Below are 19,019 nucleotides of genomic sequence, written 5' to 3'. Positions count from 1 at the left end.
ACCGTTATCCTAATTCAGAGGTTTCCAAGTGGTTTGTAGTGTTGTGCTGTGAAAAGAATAGCAGATCTAGAAGCTTGTGTGATTTTTTGCTATGAATACAGGCGTGCCTTGAGAAGTTGAGATTTTTACTTGGTGTGCCACACAAAGTTTGAAAGCCACTGGCCTGACTCCTGCTCTTCAGGAGTGTAATAAAGTCTTCTTTGTGCAGTTGATAGAAGGAGCCAGCAGCGAGCAGAAGAGCAGTTTAGGAATCACCAGCCTGGATTACTACACTTACCTCAATCAGTCTGGTTCCTACAAAGTGGACGACATCAACGACAAGAGTGACTTCCAGGAGACGGTGGTATGTTTGCTCTGTTTAAACACTCAAAAACTATTTAATGCATGGGTCTTCAACAACCACGTTGAAGACCCTGGTTTTCACACACATTCCCCTATCTTGGTGCTGAACCCAAACTGCAAGAAGAGTAATTATTTTGTATTATTCTTAGATTTTTTTATCCCTCGACTTTTGTAACCATTTTTGAAGCGGTGACTAGCCGCTTCCAATGTATGCTCATGTCTGTCCCATGCCTTGTCCTCACTCACTCACTCACCAGTATGAACAGGATCTGCGCATGTGCGCGCGAGAGAGAGAGAGAGAGAGAGAGAGAGAGAGAGCCGAGAGAGCCAGACAGAGCAAGCGATGCTGATTTCTAAACCGAAAGTGAAACTTACAAACCGCACGGTGAAAACAGAGAGAGAGAGAGAGAGAGAGAGCACGTTGCGGTAAAAAAAAAAAAAAAAAAAAAACACACACACACACACACACCAGTAAAAACGGGACTCATAAAATGTCCCTGGGACCCATCTGAATCAAAAACATAGATCTGGAACTGCTCTAATTCACCGCTTCAGTTCGAACCGAGGTTTGATTTTTTCACCCAGCGTCAATTGACGGACTGACCTCATGCTTCCTTCTATGCATGAGGAGTCCAAGCCGCTTCTTTTCACCTGATCAGGGGGAGTTTCCCCGGCTGGACATTCAGTAGCACGTGGAAGGAACATGTTATTCCAACCAGCTCCTTTCCCATCCATGAGGCGCCCCAGCTGGCCAGGGGGAGGCAGTATAGAGACCAGGATTACTGCATGTTCTTTTTGTGAGGGTACCTACTCTAGGGGACACAGGCGGAACATGCAAACTCCACACAGAAAGGCCTTTTTGCCAACCTAGGGTATGGGCACTGACGGACGGACGCGGAGGAGAGAACACGCCCACAGCGTCCCCAGTGGGAATCGAACCCAGGACATTCTAGCTGTGAAGCAACAGTGCTACCGACTGCACCACCGTGCCCGCTAGAAGAACAGTAGATTTATTAAAAACAAAAGGCTTGCAACTTCTGTATCGCTCCGCATTACTAACAACAACAACCTTTCAATCCTATATGGATCTTCTTCAGGTTAAAAACCTTTTTAACCTTCCACTCAACTCCCCCTCTGCCCTCCAAATGTGGTTCTGCTCTCACTCATGCATCAACAAAGCATTCTCTTACTCGTACCCTGGTCTTTCTAACAATCCTCTTATATTTTCCACTTCAGACCACCTCCACCTGTTTTTGTTTACCAAGTAAAACCACAAGGGGAGTAATTAAAGGACTTTTGGCTTGGTGGTACTATGAGAGTAAGTAAACACATACTGTGTAGCCCCCGGTTTAACGTGTGCGTTTTCCTTTGTTTTGCCAGCATGCCATGGAAGTGATTGGCATCTCAGGGGCGGACCGCTCCCTGGTCCTGCAGATAGTGGCTGGAGTCCTCCACCTTGGAAACATCAACTTCAGGGAGGCAGGGAACTACGCTGCTGTGGAGAGCGAGGAGTGTAAGTGTCCTCAGATACTCCCAGATTCACCAATAGGGATGGAGTTTTATTGATAATGAGTACCTTATCGATCCTATAGTGTGTGCCAGCGGCTACGTCATTGTAGTCCTTAGCGGCCATTTCTTGTGACAAAACACAGGTGTTTCAATTGTTTGATTGCATAGAACTAATGCTATAGTCTAATCAGAACACCTGTGTAAGGCTGTGTTGTCCCAAGAAATGGCCGCTCTTAGAACTACATTTGGCACACCCTATTATTGAGCTTTTTCTAATATTTTGTTGACAAATTCTGAACAGAACCGGTATCTTTTTTTATTGGCCAGTTTGTGGCTGACCACCATCTATGAAGATGACAATATTGACAAAAGTTATTTTTATTTATTTTTATCATAACCTATATCATTAAAACAACCATTCATTTTATTACATTATGAGCTGATTATTACATTATGAGCTTTTATTACATTTTAATTATTACATTATGCGCTCATTTTTTATTACATTATGAGCTGATTATTACATTATGAGTTTTTATTACATTTCTTATTACATTATGAGCTCTTATTATATATGAGCCGTTATTACATTATTGGTTGCTACACACTCTGCCAACTTTGTTGATGAAGAATGGAGCAACTATCTGCTAAACATGCAGCAAATTAATACATATGGGGATCATTTAACTCTACGAATATCCACAATGTTCAACATACAGTTTGTGATTGTATCGACACTGGGTGTTGATGCAACATCGATAACACACACTTGATTAAAAGAGTCCAGGAAGCAGAGGAGAGCGCACCACTTCGATCTGTCCAGACTTAGGACCAGAGTGAGGTACGGGTCAGGGCCAGAGTGAGGTACGGGCCAGGGCCAGAGTGAGGTACGGGTCAGGGCCAGAGTGAGGTACGGGTCAGGGCCAGAGTGAGGTACGGGTCAGGGCCAGAGTGAGGTACGGGTCAGGGCCAGAGTGAGGGACCGGGTCAGGGCCAGAGTGAGGTACGGGTCAGGGCCAGAGTGAGGTACGGGTCAGGGCCAGAGTGAGGGACCGGGTCAGGGCCAAGGTGAGGTACCAGGTCAGGGCCAGAGTGAGGGACCGGGTCAGGGCCAAGGTGAGGTACCAGGTCAGGGCCAGAGTGAGGGACCGGGTCAGGGCCAAGGTGAGGTACCGGGTCAGGGCCACAGTGAGGTACCAGGTCAGGGCCAGAGTGAGGGCCAGACTTAGGGTGAGAGTGAGGGCCAGATGGAAGTGGTGCTCTCTCCTCTGCTTCCTGGACTCTTTGAATCAAGTGTGTGACTGGTCCATCAAGGCTTACATAATGGTCCCCATGACCTTCCGCAAAGAGGCCCAGAATTAGCAATGGCAGACTGTCGTCATACTGACCACATGGGGATATTATCGATGTTGCATCAACACTCAGTGTCGATACAATCACAAACTGTACGTTGAACATTGTGGATGCTCTTTGTACAGTTAATGGTTCTACACCATGCATTTAAAAATAATGTAATAATTTAAAAATAATATAACATTGTTTGTGTCCCAAAAAAAAATAATAATAATAATATATATATATATATATATATATATATATATATATATATATATATATATATATATATATATAAACGTTTTTCAAAAGGTTTGAGGCTAAATTACCACTCCTGAATACAGAGCCCCTGTCATTTCTGCCTGGCATTTTCAGCTGCAGTACCACCTTGTCCTGAGTGGGAGGACTGCGCTATTGAGCCAGTTTTGGCCCCACACTCCTCCCCACCTCCTGCTCAGCAGGCCAGCCCACCCCTCCCCAACCCTCTCCCAACTCCTCCTGCCTCCTTCTCAGGCCTGCCCACCCCTCCCCAACCTCCACTCAGCACACAATCGGATCTAAAATCAGACAGCCCGTTCTGAAACCTGCTTACATAGATCTGCCCATAAACTGAGAAAGACACAATGGTCAGAAATAGGACTTTGTGAGGATAGAACCTGCTGGTGGGACACCAAAAAAATACATACAAATTGGAAAAATGAAAATTCATGGTGTATTCCCTGTAAATGAGCCCTACAGTATATACATTCATTTGCTGCATGCTTAGCAGATAGTTGCTCCATTCTTCATCAACAAAGTTGGCAAGGTGTGTTACCCACAACCAATAATGTAATAACAGCTCATAATGTAATACAAAAAATGTAATAAAAACTCATAATGTAATAATCAGCTCATAATGTAATAAAAAACTAGCTCATAATGTAATAATTAAAATGTAATAAAAGCTCATAATGTAATAATCAGCTCATAATGTAATAAAAAATACATTATTACATTATGAAGTTTTATTACATTATGAGCCTCCTATGTGGAGGTTCTTAATGTAACACATTATTACATTGTTACATTATTGAAAAATCTGTTATTACGTTATGCGCTCGTTTTTTTATTACATTATGAGCTGATTATTACATTATGAGTTTTTATTACATTTATTTTATTACATTATGAGCCCTTATTACATTATGAGCCCTTATTACATTATGAGTTGCTACACACCTTAAAGCCCTTTGCACACAGGACAGTTGCGTTTTTTTCGTTTGCGGCATGAATAAAACGCATTGGATTTGGTGTGCAAGGCTGTGCGGAATCGGCGCTGCGGATCCAAAAAGGAGTCATAAAAGGAGTGATGAGTTTTTTACCGCATGCGACAAGACGCACAAATCGAACTGGGTTCGATCGAGAAAAAAACGCACGGCGGCAGCCACTCGTCGCACGGCTAATTCGGAGCCGGTGTGCATGAGGTCATAGAGAATCATTGTTTTCTTTTCAAAAAATTATATTGTCCGTTTTATCCATGCGGTTAAACGCGCCTGTGTGCAAAGGGCTTTACTCAACCTCTGCCAAAAAAATACCCCTTTGTACCCCTTCTCTGCCATGCCCGAGGAACCCGAAGATTTAATAAGCTTTAATTAAAACATTTTTTTTTATCGAAGCGGAACTAAAATAGGCCGGAACTAAAGCTCCGTGATCGGTTTCTACATGGACACATTATTGAGTTGACCAGTTAACATTGAGACCGTAGACCGGAAGCGGATGGTCCGTCCTCTATTTTTGCCCGTTAACTTTCTGTGTAAACACCGCGGCTTACAGACGATCAATTGAAAAATTGATCAACGTGCGATCACGCACGATGGGAACTGGATTAGCGGCCGCGTTAACAGGTAGGAGAAGCCAGCAGTGAAAGACATAGAAAAATCTTCGGGCTCCTCGGCCGTAAACTACGAATGAGTTAATGTGCAATAAGTGTTAAATGGCTTTATATTATGAATAGTAGTACTGTAATAATTTCTTGATCGCCTCTTGTCTTTATTTTTTAAACATGACATGGTTTGATAAGCCCAAAGCTTATTGATACTGGGTACTCAATAAATGTGTTATTGAGTTTGTAACAGGCTCGTGTTTGGAGCTCCATCCCTATGTCCCAATGATATGGTTTTAATTCAATATCACCATTATTTCAAACATTTTGATATCACTTTATTATTGGTTATTTTACACTTTTTGTCAGCCTGACCTCATAGCTCTCTAACAAGGTCTGTACTGTAAATATAAAGTGCAACAGGTAAACGAAATTATCGAATTTTAATACTATAACCGACTTTCAGAAATAGCAGATCTAGACTGTTAAATCCTCAGTGTTTCTTTAACTCGGAGAGTGCACAAATGGAACCAAATTGACCATGTCATGTGTGCACTCTCTGGAGGTACAGACCCATAAAGGTCCCTTTGGACCGCTGGCGGTGCCCGGACCAGACGTTGAGAACCAGTGAGGACACTACATGTGAGACTGTGGTTTAGGGCTGTCACGATTATGACATTTTACATGACGATTAATTGTCACTCAAATAATTGCGATTAACGATTTAATTGTGTTTTTGTCATTGAAAATTACATTTCTGTTTGGCTTTTAGGCTTTGAAGTTGCACATGGTAGATATGGCACATTACCTAAATATACAAAGAAGTTATTGACATATTCGACAACTTTATACTTAAAAAAAAAACATTGATAGTGGAAATAGCCGATCTACAAGCTCACAACGCGTCGCGATGCGACGCGTTGTGAGCTTGTAGATCTGCTATTTCCACTATTTTTTACTTAAAAAAAAAAGATATATGAAAATTTTTCAACATGGACACGATTATGACGATTATGTCAAATAATCACGATTAGACGACTATGTAATAATTGTGACAGCCCTACTGTGGTTTTTCATGACAAGCCACAAAGCCACATTCTGTTGAGTGCAGACGGAGTACCAGCGCTCTGTAATCTCTGCCTTTCCTGTTCCCTCCAGTCTAACTTCCTGTGTGCTCACTGCTTACCCTGCCGTGTGTTATGGCTCATTTATACTTAATATTCATTGTTTTCGTCAAGCAACAAGTCGCACAAAGCGTTTTCCTCTAGACCAATGGTCTTCAAGAGGGGGTCCGGGACCCCCAGGGGGTCCTCAGAGTTACTACAGTGGGGCCTCCAAATCTTTGTGTGATAGAAACTTTTTTTCTCCTTTTTTTATATTAACCACTTGAACCCTAGTGTCCATATCCTGAGAACGTTAGCCAAAAATAGCAGATCTCCAAGCTTGTGAGCTTGTAGATCTGCTATTTTCGGGAAAGAGGTTAGGTGTAGAGGGGGAAAAAGAGCACATAGTACAGAGTGAAAGGTCATGTTTATTATGTATTGACAGTTCAAGTGGTTAAATATCTGAAAACACATGAATCCAAAATACACTGATGATTGTGCTTGTCAAGCAATGAAACTATATGGAATCTATGAAAAGCTTGTGGGGGTCCCTGCTTCATCTCTCTCTCAACTAAGGGGTCCTTGGCCTGAAAACGTTGAAGACCCCTGCTCTAGACCATAAATGAGCTTCTTACACACATCTCATCCAGCATCTTGTCTCCCCCATACAAAACTCATTACAAATATCAATCCACACTCAGCAGAACAAATACATGATTCATCTCCGCTTGGAATGGAATGTTGAGTCTGCCACGTTGTACAAATAATACTGGCTGTAGTTTGGAATAGCTACTGTATTTAGTGTTCAAATGATTTTGAGTTCGAACCTGTCTGTGATAGGGTATAAACATGTAATTATTTTATTTTTTGTTTTCATTGTGGGCTAAATCTTTCTGTTGTGAATTGAAATAGGGGCTAGTGTTTTAAGGTGGTTTGATTTCAGTGCATCCCCGATGTTGTGAGATTTTGAATAATAATAATAATTTATAAATGATAATTAATAATGAAGCTCTTATCTACATTAAACGTACAGTGCAGCTCATCAAATATTCATCACAAGATATTTCTTACACCATATCTTTGAAGAAATTTGACCCACAGAGTTGTTCATCTTCAGATTTGAGCATTGATTTTGTTCACTATGTGGTTGGTACTCAATAGCCTCCAGTCCATTTGCATCAGCCTATACCTTTATGCTTATGGTATTATAGTAACACAAAGGTTGCTTCTGGCCCAGCTTCAGAGTCGACAAATAGCTCCAGTGAAGTCATATGCTATTCATGCCTACTTCCCCAAAGTAGGCTACTGCACTATTGTGATGCATTCCCAGACACTGCTGGACTGCAGGCCTTAGAGCCATTTCCTTCAAGGGGAAGTGAGTCACTGTAATAATGCAGGGAGGCGCTCTCATGGGACAATGTCAATGCCAGGTTAGGACTAATGATCCTTGGCCTGCTCAAGCCTCTTTCATGGGCCTAACCCAGAAGATGGAGTGTGCTGCATTCTCTGTAATACTAAACTTGTCTGGTCTGTATTCTTTCCAGAAGATATTTAGTTTGGACAGTGAGGGTATGATGCCTCAAGTTTAGTGCCCTATTATTGACCACAAATATGAGTGAAGAGACTACACAATATAAATGTGTTTGTTATTGAACGTTTGCCATTGATCAGTCCAATCCAATGAAAATGGCCACTTGAAACCTGCTGGCTCTATTTTGGGCATGTCATTGCACGTTTGTTTGACTTTTGGTGACAACCGATATTATATGAGCATAGTATTGATGACATTTACAGTATGGACATAAAACCGACACACACACACACACACACACACACACACACACACACACACACACACACACACACACACACACACACACACACAGATTTTCATATATGGGTATAAACGGGGCACAGACAGACATTTGGGTGCAACGGTTACTCTGGCAATGGGTATAACAGGTTTGCATAAACAGGTGGGTTAGGGTTATTGTCCCCGACTTCTGTGTTACCCAGATCTACAAGCCGCACAATGCATCGCATTGCAATAGGTTGTGAGCTTGTAGATCAGCTATTTTTTGCAATGCGCCATATGACGAAGTACATTTGCTTAAACTGAGTTGATGTCATTGAAGAAAAGTTCTATAGTAGAACTTTGGACAATCCCTTCATTTTACTAATAGGCCATGTTTACACAGCAATGATCAGAACAGAAAACGTCTCTCTTTTTATTCTGCAGTTACACGGAGACACAATGCTTAATTTACTCACCACTGCTGCTTTGTGCTCTTTGTACAGTCCTGGCCTTCCCCGCCTTCCTGCTGGGTATCGACCAGAAACGTCTGAAGGAGAAGCTGACCAGTAGAAAGATGGACAGCAAGTGGGGCAATACGCAGGAATCCATTGACGTGACACTGAATGTAGAGCAGGCGTGTTACACGCGTGACGCGCTCTCCAAGGCCCTACACTCACGTGTCTTTGACTACTTAGTAGAGGTATGGTTGCATATGTGCCTACATCATGGATATTTGATAGATTTGGAGTTTGGTAGATTATAATCTCTATTATGCTAATAATGCCTCTTGGCCATAACCTTTATGTCATTGTAAGGCCCATTTCTTTTCCTTTTTTAATTGGTGGCCCATTTGTAGGGAACATGCATGAGTAAATAGCAACAGCAGAATAAGTTGTTTGTGGTCGCAATCCACATCTTGATCGGGTCGTTATATCTACAATGACAATGTTCCTTGGGTTTCAGTCCATCAACAAAGCCATGAAGGACCAACAGCCGTTAAACATTGGAGTGCTGGACATTTATGGATTTGAAATATTCCAAGTAAGTTTCAGTGATAATTATATATTATACCGTATATGCAGTATATATATACCTTTTATTTATCCAGGGTAGGTTTGCGGTTTGCTTTCTTTTCTCCAAGCATGCTACACACACACACGAACGCACACATGCACGCACGCACATTGACACGTGGGAGCTACCCAGTACAACCACAGTCTTACTTGCTCAAGTGCACATCAACAGCGGAGTACTTTTACTTTACTATATATTTACTATATTTATTATAGTATATTTTGAGGCAAATAGTTTTGTATTTTTGCTAAAAGTCAAATTTTGAATACTGGATTTTTACTAATAACAGAGTATTTGTAATTGTATATTGTTGTATTGCTACCTGAAAATTGCTACCTGAAATAAAAAATGAAAGTGAAGTGAGCGGTGCTATTTATGAGTTAATTTCATTAAGTGTCCTGCGAAGCTCTGGGCGTACAAGACAGACACAGACAAACTGACAAAGCCAGATGTAGGAGCGATCGTTAGCACCTTACTGGAGCACTGCTCAAAAAAATGTTTAAGTAAAACATTTGAGTACTTCTTCCACCACTGCTGATTTGAGTGCTACATGGAACATATTCTAAATCATTGCAAGAGCTCCATCAGTCATCAAACTCAAAGTTACTGTGTATTGCATGTTTAGATAACATTCTCAAAATAATAGTGGGCCTGTTTGGCTAGGCTTACAGTTCGCAGGTCTCCTGCTTAAATACACACAACTATTATTAACAAATCATTGATAAAAAGTTTGCCATCTGTGTTTTGGTGCCCCGGTGTCCTAAAACAGGAAGCTGCAGAATGTTAAGACACAATACAAGGCTCAGGCCTGAGGCGCTACGCTATGTGCTGAATAGTACATTCCTTCCTGTAATACTACTAGATGAATAAAGATTACTAGGATTTGTCAGTGATGTCACAACCAAGCATCATCCACCGGAATTGCTTCAAATACACTGGGCACTTTAACCCTGCAAGGCCCGAATTAATTTCTACTGGCCAAAAAAAATAAAAATTAAAATCAGATGGTGTTGTAGGAGTCCTAATCACAGGAAAATGTAATTTAAATAAATTAATAATGTTTTTGTAAGGTTTTATAGCCATAAATCATAAATCATGCTCTAATTTGCATTTTGGGGATATTTTTCACAATATTAACATATGCACATGTTCTAAACATTCTAATGATCATGAAAAAAAATATTACAGGCATTTTACTTATGTTTTTGTGAGGAATAGCTTCAGTTAAAAAGTGAGATGATGTTCGTCCAGACGCTGGAATTTAAAATTCTCTGGGAGGTGTGAATGTCAGTCTCTGTGGGGGGTATTTATATGCAAATATCGTGGCCAATGGCATTGTAATACTAAACAATAGGATTTAATGGTGATGTTAATGTGAAAAAAGAACAGGAAAACTAATTATAATTTTTTTTTTAAATGATTTAAAAAACGTTGCCAAAAAGCAACGCTGGGCCTTGCAGGGTTAACTGTAAAACACGTCATTTCTAGACCAAAATTATTGTTATTTTTGAGTGTCTATTTGCTAATCACAGTGGGGTTTTGACAGGAAACACAGAGAGAATAGGGGAGTGACATGCAGCAAATCTGGTCTGGCCGGCAAAATCTTGATATTCCGAGGTTCCGTTTGTTTTCGAGGTCCTAGTAGTCCGGTTAGGGTTTAGGGTTAGCATTCACCAGGTTAGCATTCACCAGTGTCGGCGGGTTAGCATTCACCAGCGTCGGCAGGTTAGCCTCAGACTACTGGGACCTCGAAACAACGGCCGGTAATCAAAACAGGGACTCGTTGTCAGGCATTAAACAAAGCCCATGTGTTACAGCGTGTGACGTAACCACTCTACTACCCCACCCCCCCAAAAGAAAAGGAAAAAATAATTACATTTTCTACTGGTTAGGGTTGACATCACTGTCCTATCCTTGGTGTCTTTATCCTACACTAGGCTGACTGTTGGGTAGCCTTGCCCTGTAAACAAAGCCCATTCAGAAAGGTCTGAGGATATCCCTGTACTGAGTGACAACAGTATTCCCTGTGTTGTGTGCATGAAAGTGAACTGATCCCTGTATATTTGTCTCCCTGTTAGAAAAACGGCTTTGAGCAGTTCTGCATCAACTTTGTCAATGAGAAGCTACAGCAGATTTTCATTGAGCTGACATTAAAAGCTGAGCAGGTACAGTAAACTCCGTCCCCTGCCTGCCTTCATTTTGAACATTGTGTCGTTCCAGTACTTTTCTGGTATTATATTCTTACCAGAACGTATGTGCTTGTAGGAGGAGTACGTGCAGGAGGGGATCAAGTGGACTGCAATTGAGTACTTCAACAACAAGATTGTCTGTGACCTCATCGAGAGCAAAGTGGTAAACACAAAACATTTGACAGCTCACACTACATATACAGTTTAGGCGAAATATGTCAAAAATGGTCAAACGTTGCAAAAATAGCTGATCTACAAGCTCATAATACGTTGCGTTTTGAGCTTATAAATAAACGATCTTTCGATCATTCCCATGCTTACAAAAATCATGAAAACAATCTACAAGCATGCATCATATTTGTTTTAATTTACATTACTTGCTTTTTTCTTTTGGAACATTCTGAAATTCTTTTGAAAACTGTTCAGAAACATATGAAGGAAACTTTAGAAACAAACAAAAAAAGTTATATTTACTCGCGACGCGAGAGTCCGTGACCCATTGTTTGGGAAACTCTTAAGCTAGACCAATGACAGGTTGCCATGTGCCTTTTCAACAGAGACTTGTGTTCTGTGAGTTAAGCCCACAACCACACACACACACTGCAGCCACTGTGTCCTCTGTAGAGCACTTATCAGCCATGGACAGAGGCTAGCCAAACAGGCCAGCGCGTGCAGCTGTGCAGCGTGTGACTTCATCCTCTGTGTGGCTGTGGTGGGATGTTTTGAAGGGCAATGAAGCTCGTCTGCTGTTAAATTATTTCAGTGCTTGTTTTTACATGCATTATCAAATAAAAGTCAAATAAAGATTTGTATCTCGGTCTTCATATCTGTGTATACAGTAACATATTATAGGTATATACTGTATCAGGAGACTCGTCCTTTGCTTGGAATGGTTTTAAGATTTAAACCATGACCTCAACTTTAAGCCATTCTATTTGACCAATATATAATATTTTCACTTCATTGGTCTGCATGTTTGGTTTGCATTGGAGAGTCAATCATTAACCACCGACATCACAATACCATACCAGTGTGCAGTCACCATTTGACATCCAGTCCTTTCCCTGCATTTTCTTTATCAATAATTGTCAAATAGGACATTGCATCTGTGAGTTGTTAATCTTTTGAAAAGGTGCCTGTAGGAAATGCTAGAAAGGATTAACACTATTTGGTTTGATTTGCTTTAGAAGGTATATTCAAGGCCATCCAGAATGAAACTGACATGGTTTCATGATTACTGATTAACCGGGCAGCCAGTTTTGGTCATTGATTAACTCTTAACTTGGGTAGATAGATGCTAACCACTTTAGACCTGGCATCCCTATTTTGGGCATGTCATCATAGGCGAAGATTGTGCATTCTGATATATTCTGGCTATTTTCACAATTCTTGACCATTTCCGACAAGTGTTAACAACAGGGCTAGCGGTTAATCTCTCAGAGTTCTGAGGGGGTCCCTGAAATTAAAAACATTTGAGAACCAATTACTTTTGATTGTGAACCCAGAACCCGCCTGGCATCATGAGCATCCTGGACGATGTGTGTGCCACCATGCACGCAGTGGGCGAGGGAGCGGACCAGACCATGCTGCAGAAGCTGCGTGTTGGGATCAACAACCACGAACACTTCAACAGCTGGAACCAAGGCTTCATCATCCACCACTACGCCGGCAAGGTCTGTCTGTCTGTCTGTTTGCCTCTCTGTCTGCCTGTCTGTCTGTCTGTCTCCACACAAACCAGTCCTGTATTCTTCGGTGGGATTGTCACACAGACACACAAACCCACAGACACGTTGAACTTTATTGCGACCGTAGGTCGCAGTTTACCATGAGAAATGTCACAGCTTGTCTGTGTCCGTGTAGACGTGTATGTACACTGTGGTTCTATGGGTTTGTCTGTGGTTCTATGGGTTTGTCTGTGGTTCTATGGGTTTGTCGCTCTGATATCATGCTCCGATGTCACTGTGATGTCATGGGAACCACTCTTAACAGAATGGGTTTGCCGCTCTGACATCACGCTCTGGCTTGATGACATGTCCCTTTTATGCTCATATATGGAGATCACTGATGTCATCACAAGACAAACTTGCACATTAATTACGTCCTTGTCCGTTTTATGCCCATATATGGAGATCCCTGTCCCGATGTCATCAATATTAAGGGCATATCTGGGAATGCCCATATTTGGTAATGCCCATATATGGGCATGTTCTGACATCACATTGTTGACTATCATGCAAGGGTCTCCATATATGGGTAACTGGTCCGATATACATCACTGGCCAGATGGCCAAGAATTGGCGCGACATGTCGCCCTGAGGCGTCTTATGTAGAATATACTCTATAAAGTAGCATTTGTTGCTTATTTTCATGGCTTGGGGTCACTTTGTCCCATGTCAGGCTCCAGATGTGTGGAGGACTGCTACACATGCCACAGGCCTAATGGCTCGTGACATAAAGGGACTGGGTGGGTGGGGGCCAGGGACCATTCCTTGTCCATTGTCTGACTACAGAAGAAACAACATTGATCAGTCTAAGCACTTACTGTATATCCTCTGCTTCTTTGTAAGGAATATTGTTATCTAATGTTTGCCGAAAAGATGTGATCTACAACACCTGGGTTTGGAAAACAACCTCCTTTTCCGATAATGATTAACCGCTTTCTACATGGCGCCCGCCGCGTCCCTATTTTGGGCAGACCTTCAAGCTCACAAACGTGTTGTGTTTGTGGGCTTGTAGATCTGCTATTTTCGCTGTGCGGCATTGGCATAAGATGATGTATTAATCAGACTTTAGTGGTTAACCTTTGGTGATGGTGACCTTTGCATGGTTCCCTCCCGCAGGTGTCGTATGACGCAGAAGGCTTCTGTGAGAGGAACCGTGACGTTCTCTTCTCTGACCTCATTGAGCTGATGCAGAGCAGTGAAATGTAAGTATCTTCCTTTTGCCACGTTAAACGCTGTAAGCTTGTAGAGCTGCTATTTCCACTTTCTCTTTTTTTAATATATATAAAATGGTTAAATATGGCCTATTTTGGCCATACTTTGTTTTTGGGTACCAGTCATTGTCAGTCATTTCTTTGTATACTAGTTATTTGTCATATCTGCTCTGTGCAGTTGTTATGTAAAAGTCCTAAAAGGCAAACAGAAATGTAACCCTTTTACAAAGATATGTTCCAATGTGCAGTGCCAAAAACACAATTACATTTTGCACGACAATTAATCCTCAAGTAGAATTCCATGCTGGTGACAGCCCCACACGTGGGGAGAGAGCTCTGCGTCACGCATGTGAAAAAAGGGTCTTCCGTTATGATGCATGTGGATACAATTGAACCGAGTCTGATTGAGCCTGTCAGGCGTCCAAGGGCAGCTGCAGACTGCTGGTTTACAATAGAAGTGTGCCGAGTCGGGCTTACCGTACCCCTGGCCCCCTCCAGACTCACGTCCGGCCCCCTCTCTCTCCACATAATGTGATTTTGGTGCCTGCAAGACTTCCAAGCCGGGTCTCCCTGGGGAGCCACTGCGTTGAGGAGTCTGGTCTGGTGGTTTCTTCAATGTAGCCATCTGTCCCCAACACCCAGGACGTCCCCAAGCACTTTTGTGTGAATGTTTTGTAGGGTCTTCAAAGGCACATGCTCAAGGACATAACAGACACAGCCGCACAGATGCTGCACACGCACACAAACGCACATGCACAGTCACTCACATGCACACAAAGGCGTTTGCCTGGGCGCATATAAAGGAAGCAGTGAGGAGGAAGGAAGCAGCCTCAATTCCTTAGAGCCTCACATCTAAACAGAGAAGAAAAGAACGAATGTCCAGGGTTATCAGCTGGAGGTTATCAGTAGCATTCTGCTCCATTTGCAGAGCTTTTATTATGTCTGGAATCTGGATGTTTTTTATTAAGTGCTTCAAGACCAAACAAATACCATTGATTGTACTGAAAACTGGAACTATATGGTACTGTGGTTCTGTTTGCAAAGCAAACAAAGTTTGTCTGATGAATGATGATGATAAGTACTTAAACGACCACTTCAGCCATTTTCATCGTTTGGTAGGTTTGGTCATTTCATTTTTAAAAGTATTATTATTAATGCAAGAACAATGGCTTGTATCATAGCATGTTAAATATGGACGCCAGGTTGAAAGTTAAAAGCAGGGGTATTTCTTAACCCATTAAAACCGAGAAAGCGTCATTTTAGATTCTTGCGTTGGCTATTCCAAAATAGCAGATATTCAAGCTCGCAGCGTGTCACTTCGTGCTGCACTGCGAGCTTGCACATCTGCAATTTTCTATATTTTCTGAAAAATGTTGAGAACTACTGATTTAGAATTCATTTGTATAATCTGCCACAAGTCTTAAATGGATACACAACATCTAGTTAGGAGATAACATCACTTCAGGTATCATGTGTTTGCGTTGAACCCTCATCATGACAGAGGCATACAGGCATTTGTGTTTGTTTTGCAACAAAGGAGGTCCTTTTAAAACGGAACAATCTGTGCTCTTTACCTTTTCCACTACTACCGATTCTCTGCATTGGTTTTAGCAAAACCTGAGGTCCTGGAATACTTGCAAGTATCTGTTACATTCTGACCAGCACAAAGGAATGAGGGTATGCAGTAGAGAGTGTTTTATATAGGCTAAAAATAACATAATTGAGACAAACATTATGCTCCTTTAAGACCTCCCATGACAATTAAGAGGCACGTGAATGAAAATCAGCCAGCCTTGAAATTGTTTATTTGACTACATGTGTTGTGTTGTTTTGACAGTCAGTAGCCTGAGGGAAAGGAGTTTTACATGCGTTATTACAGTAGACACACTCTTCTCATTCACTTTCATTGGCCAGCTTGTCCCACTTGGTCTGTTTATTCAAACCAGCCAACTCTATGTAACGACTGTGTTGTTGGTACACATTAGTCTGATTCTGCTGGGGAAACTAAGGGAAAAAGCCATTCATGGTCTACAGCTATTACTGTTAAGCCTTACTTTTACCTGTATTACCATTAACATTCACTCATTCAATGATCCTGTGCAGATATTCTTTACAAGGTAAAAGTAACATCATGGCTGGATTTGTTTTTATTTCACCATAGTCTTTATGTGGTGTTTATGTCTGTGAACCAGACTTGGAATTTCACCTTTTCTTTTATAGGCAAGAGCACTTGGCCTTTGGTTCGTTGTCTAATGTTGGATGGCACAAAGGCCAAATGCCAGGGCAACAAGGCCATCAAATAAAACTATGCTTTTAAGCCCACAGAAATAATACATTTAACATGTTTTTGACATTGAACGTTGGAACATATAAATAAAATTGACATTTCAAAAGTTTGCCCTTTACGATTTGTAAACAAAAATAATGCGGGTAAGATATGACAAATAACAGGCCATAATAGGCCATACTGTAGTATGATCAAGTAGGGCATAAATTTAACAAAAAACACAAAAAGTTAAAATATGGAGATAAGAGGTTTCTGCCCGACAGCAACGATGTATGGTATGGTATTTTTGTTACTGAGTGTACTGTAGTGTACACTATTGAACACTGTTGTTTTAAATTTGCTTTATAAATAAAGTGGATTGGATTGGTATTTACTATTGAACTATTTGACCATTACTTCTCGAATAAATCACCATACACACCTATTTGGCCGATGTGATCCCATCACGAGATGGTCTCTAGTTATTTCTATTCTTGTTTATCTTGGTTTGGTTCTTGACTCACCAGCCTTAGTTATAATCACCCCTTTGCTCTACCAGCCCTTTCATTAGAGCGCTGTTCTCTGAAAACCTCAACGCTGAAAAGAAGGGTCGACCCACGACAGCAGGCAGCAAAATAAAGGTAAGTTCAACCAAGTGTGCGCATGCATGTGTCTATTAGCTAATGTGCGACCAGACTGGTCTGACACACAGCGCTGCAGTATTACCTGCACAAATACTGGGCTGTAGGTGTTCATTAAGCCAGTGGTTCTCAAAGTGGGTACCGGGGACCCCAGGGGTCCTTAAGGAGGTTCCTGGGGAAAATATTAAGCATCAACATTTGTTTAACCAATTGAATCCTATTTATACAGTACTTTAATTATCAAAAAATGGCTGTTCTACAAGCTCACAATGTGTCAAATAATTTTCTTATATGGAACAATTTGGAATAATAATAAGAAGAAAACAAATAAATAAATAACACAAATCCTTTCTTAAAAGGGTCCCTGGCAAAAACATATTCAGGTGGGGGTCTGTGACATTTTGAGGGCCCTTGACATGTCAATGTTTGAGAACCACTGCATTAGGGACAGGTCCACGTCGTGTGCGGCGGTCCGTGGTGTGAAGTGTGAAGCGCGAGGGCGCGCTCCAAAGATCAGGGGGGTGATTGTAGCCCCCACAGTTAGTACCAGCCATGAACCAGCGACAACAGCCCTGCTAATCGGGCTCAGCCCTATTAGCACGACTGGTTGTGCGTTGGACTGGCGAGTGGGAGTCCCGGGTTCAATCCCCGCTTCCGCGCATCACTACAATCTTTAAGCAGTCAGAGCTGTATCATTGAGATTTCTGAGATTTCTAAGAATACTGTAGGCTTAATATAATCTATCTCGGTCGAAAAAAATAAATCACTTTCATTGTAACTTAGTAACTCAAAGTAACTGTAATATCGTTACCGTTTTGGCAATTGTAATAATTACACTACTAGTTACTGGGGAAATTAATAATATAATAGTAATATATTACTCAGTAAATAGTTACTGCCCAGGCAGGCCAGCACTGATAGTCATCATACCAGCTTCTATCTCTTTTGATCTCTTGACTGGGCTCTCTTTCAGAAACAAGCCAATGACCTGGTGAGCACGCTGATGAAATGTACTCCACACTACATCAGATGTATCAAACCCAACGAGACCAAGAAACCCAAAGACTGGGAGGAGAGTCGGTGAGTGTCTGATCCTAGAAATTACAATTCTGTTTGCCTTTTACCTTTGTTAACAGAGATTGCACAGGGCAGATCACTTATATAAACACACAGAACATGATTGTTTATTGTTTATTAGTCCTCACTACAGTGAAGACTACTCTTCTTGGGGTCCAAACATTCACACATCACAATCAACTTATACCACACAATAAATGGAAAATGGTACATTTATATAGCGCCTTTATCCAAGGCGCTTTACATAGATTGTGCATTACATTCACCCATTCACACACACATTCATACACCAATGGTGGAGGAAACCATGCAAGGCACCAACCTGGTCACCGTGAGCAACTAGGGGTTCAGAGTCTTGCTCAAGGCTCTTCGACACTAACTCTGGGGAAGCCTGGGATCAAACTGGGAACCCTCTGTCTTCTAAGACAGCAACTCTACCCTTGAGCCGCTGCCGCCCCGATCACAATGGATTTTTACCATTACATAGTTAAAACAAAACAAAACTAAACAAAACATGATATAATCTACATGGCTAAAATAGGCGGGAGTGTGTAGATATTGCGACATAGCGTCTGCTTGACGGCCCATTCTTTCGACGCGGGTGAATGTTAACCTGGTGAAAAGCTAACCTGCCAACGCGGGTGAGTAGCTAACCTGCCGACGCTTGTTGTCGAATGAATGACACATCCAAAGAGCGAGATTTTCCAAAAATAGGCCATTATTAATAATTGTATACATTGATTTCTGATAGTGGAACTAGCCGATCTACAAGCTCACAACGCATCGTGACACGTGAGCTTGTAGATCTGTCAAATAATTATAGTGGATTTGCCTCTGAGATGACGTGGGGTAGAAGTATAAAGTATCAAAACATGGAAATATTCAAGTCATT

At 41.6% G+C, this 19,019-nt stretch overlaps 1 protein-coding gene across 2 annotated transcripts in view; it reads left to right on the top strand.

Moving 5' to 3' along the window:
- myo1ea (myosin IEa) overlaps positions 1-19,019 on the top strand; it is an 89,287-nt gene that overhangs the window by 49,191 nt on the left and 21,077 nt on the right. For both annotated transcript variants that reach the window (XM_080730561.1, XM_080730560.1), the window contains exons 8-17: positions 209-343; positions 1,723-1,855; positions 8,449-8,645; positions 8,909-8,986; positions 11,098-11,184; positions 11,285-11,371; positions 12,714-12,881; positions 14,049-14,134; positions 16,969-17,050; positions 18,024-18,130. In XM_080730561.1, the coding sequence (XP_080586687.1) occupies positions 209-343; positions 1,723-1,855; positions 8,449-8,645; positions 8,909-8,986; positions 11,098-11,184; positions 11,285-11,371; positions 12,714-12,881; positions 14,049-14,134; positions 16,969-17,050; positions 18,024-18,130 (1,160 nt within the window). The remainder of the gene's footprint in view (positions 1-208; positions 344-1,722; positions 1,856-8,448; positions 8,646-8,908; positions 8,987-11,097; positions 11,185-11,284; positions 11,372-12,713; positions 12,882-14,048; positions 14,135-16,968; positions 17,051-18,023; positions 18,131-19,019) is intronic.

The sequence above is a fragment of the Nannobrachium achirus genome (assembly GCF_963921795.1).
Source record: "Nannobrachium achirus genome assembly, chromosome: 7".
NCBI classification, from domain to species: domain Eukaryota; kingdom Metazoa; phylum Chordata; class Actinopteri; order Myctophiformes; family Myctophidae; genus Nannobrachium; species Nannobrachium achirus.
This window is presented reverse-complemented; position numbering and strand designations above follow the sequence as displayed.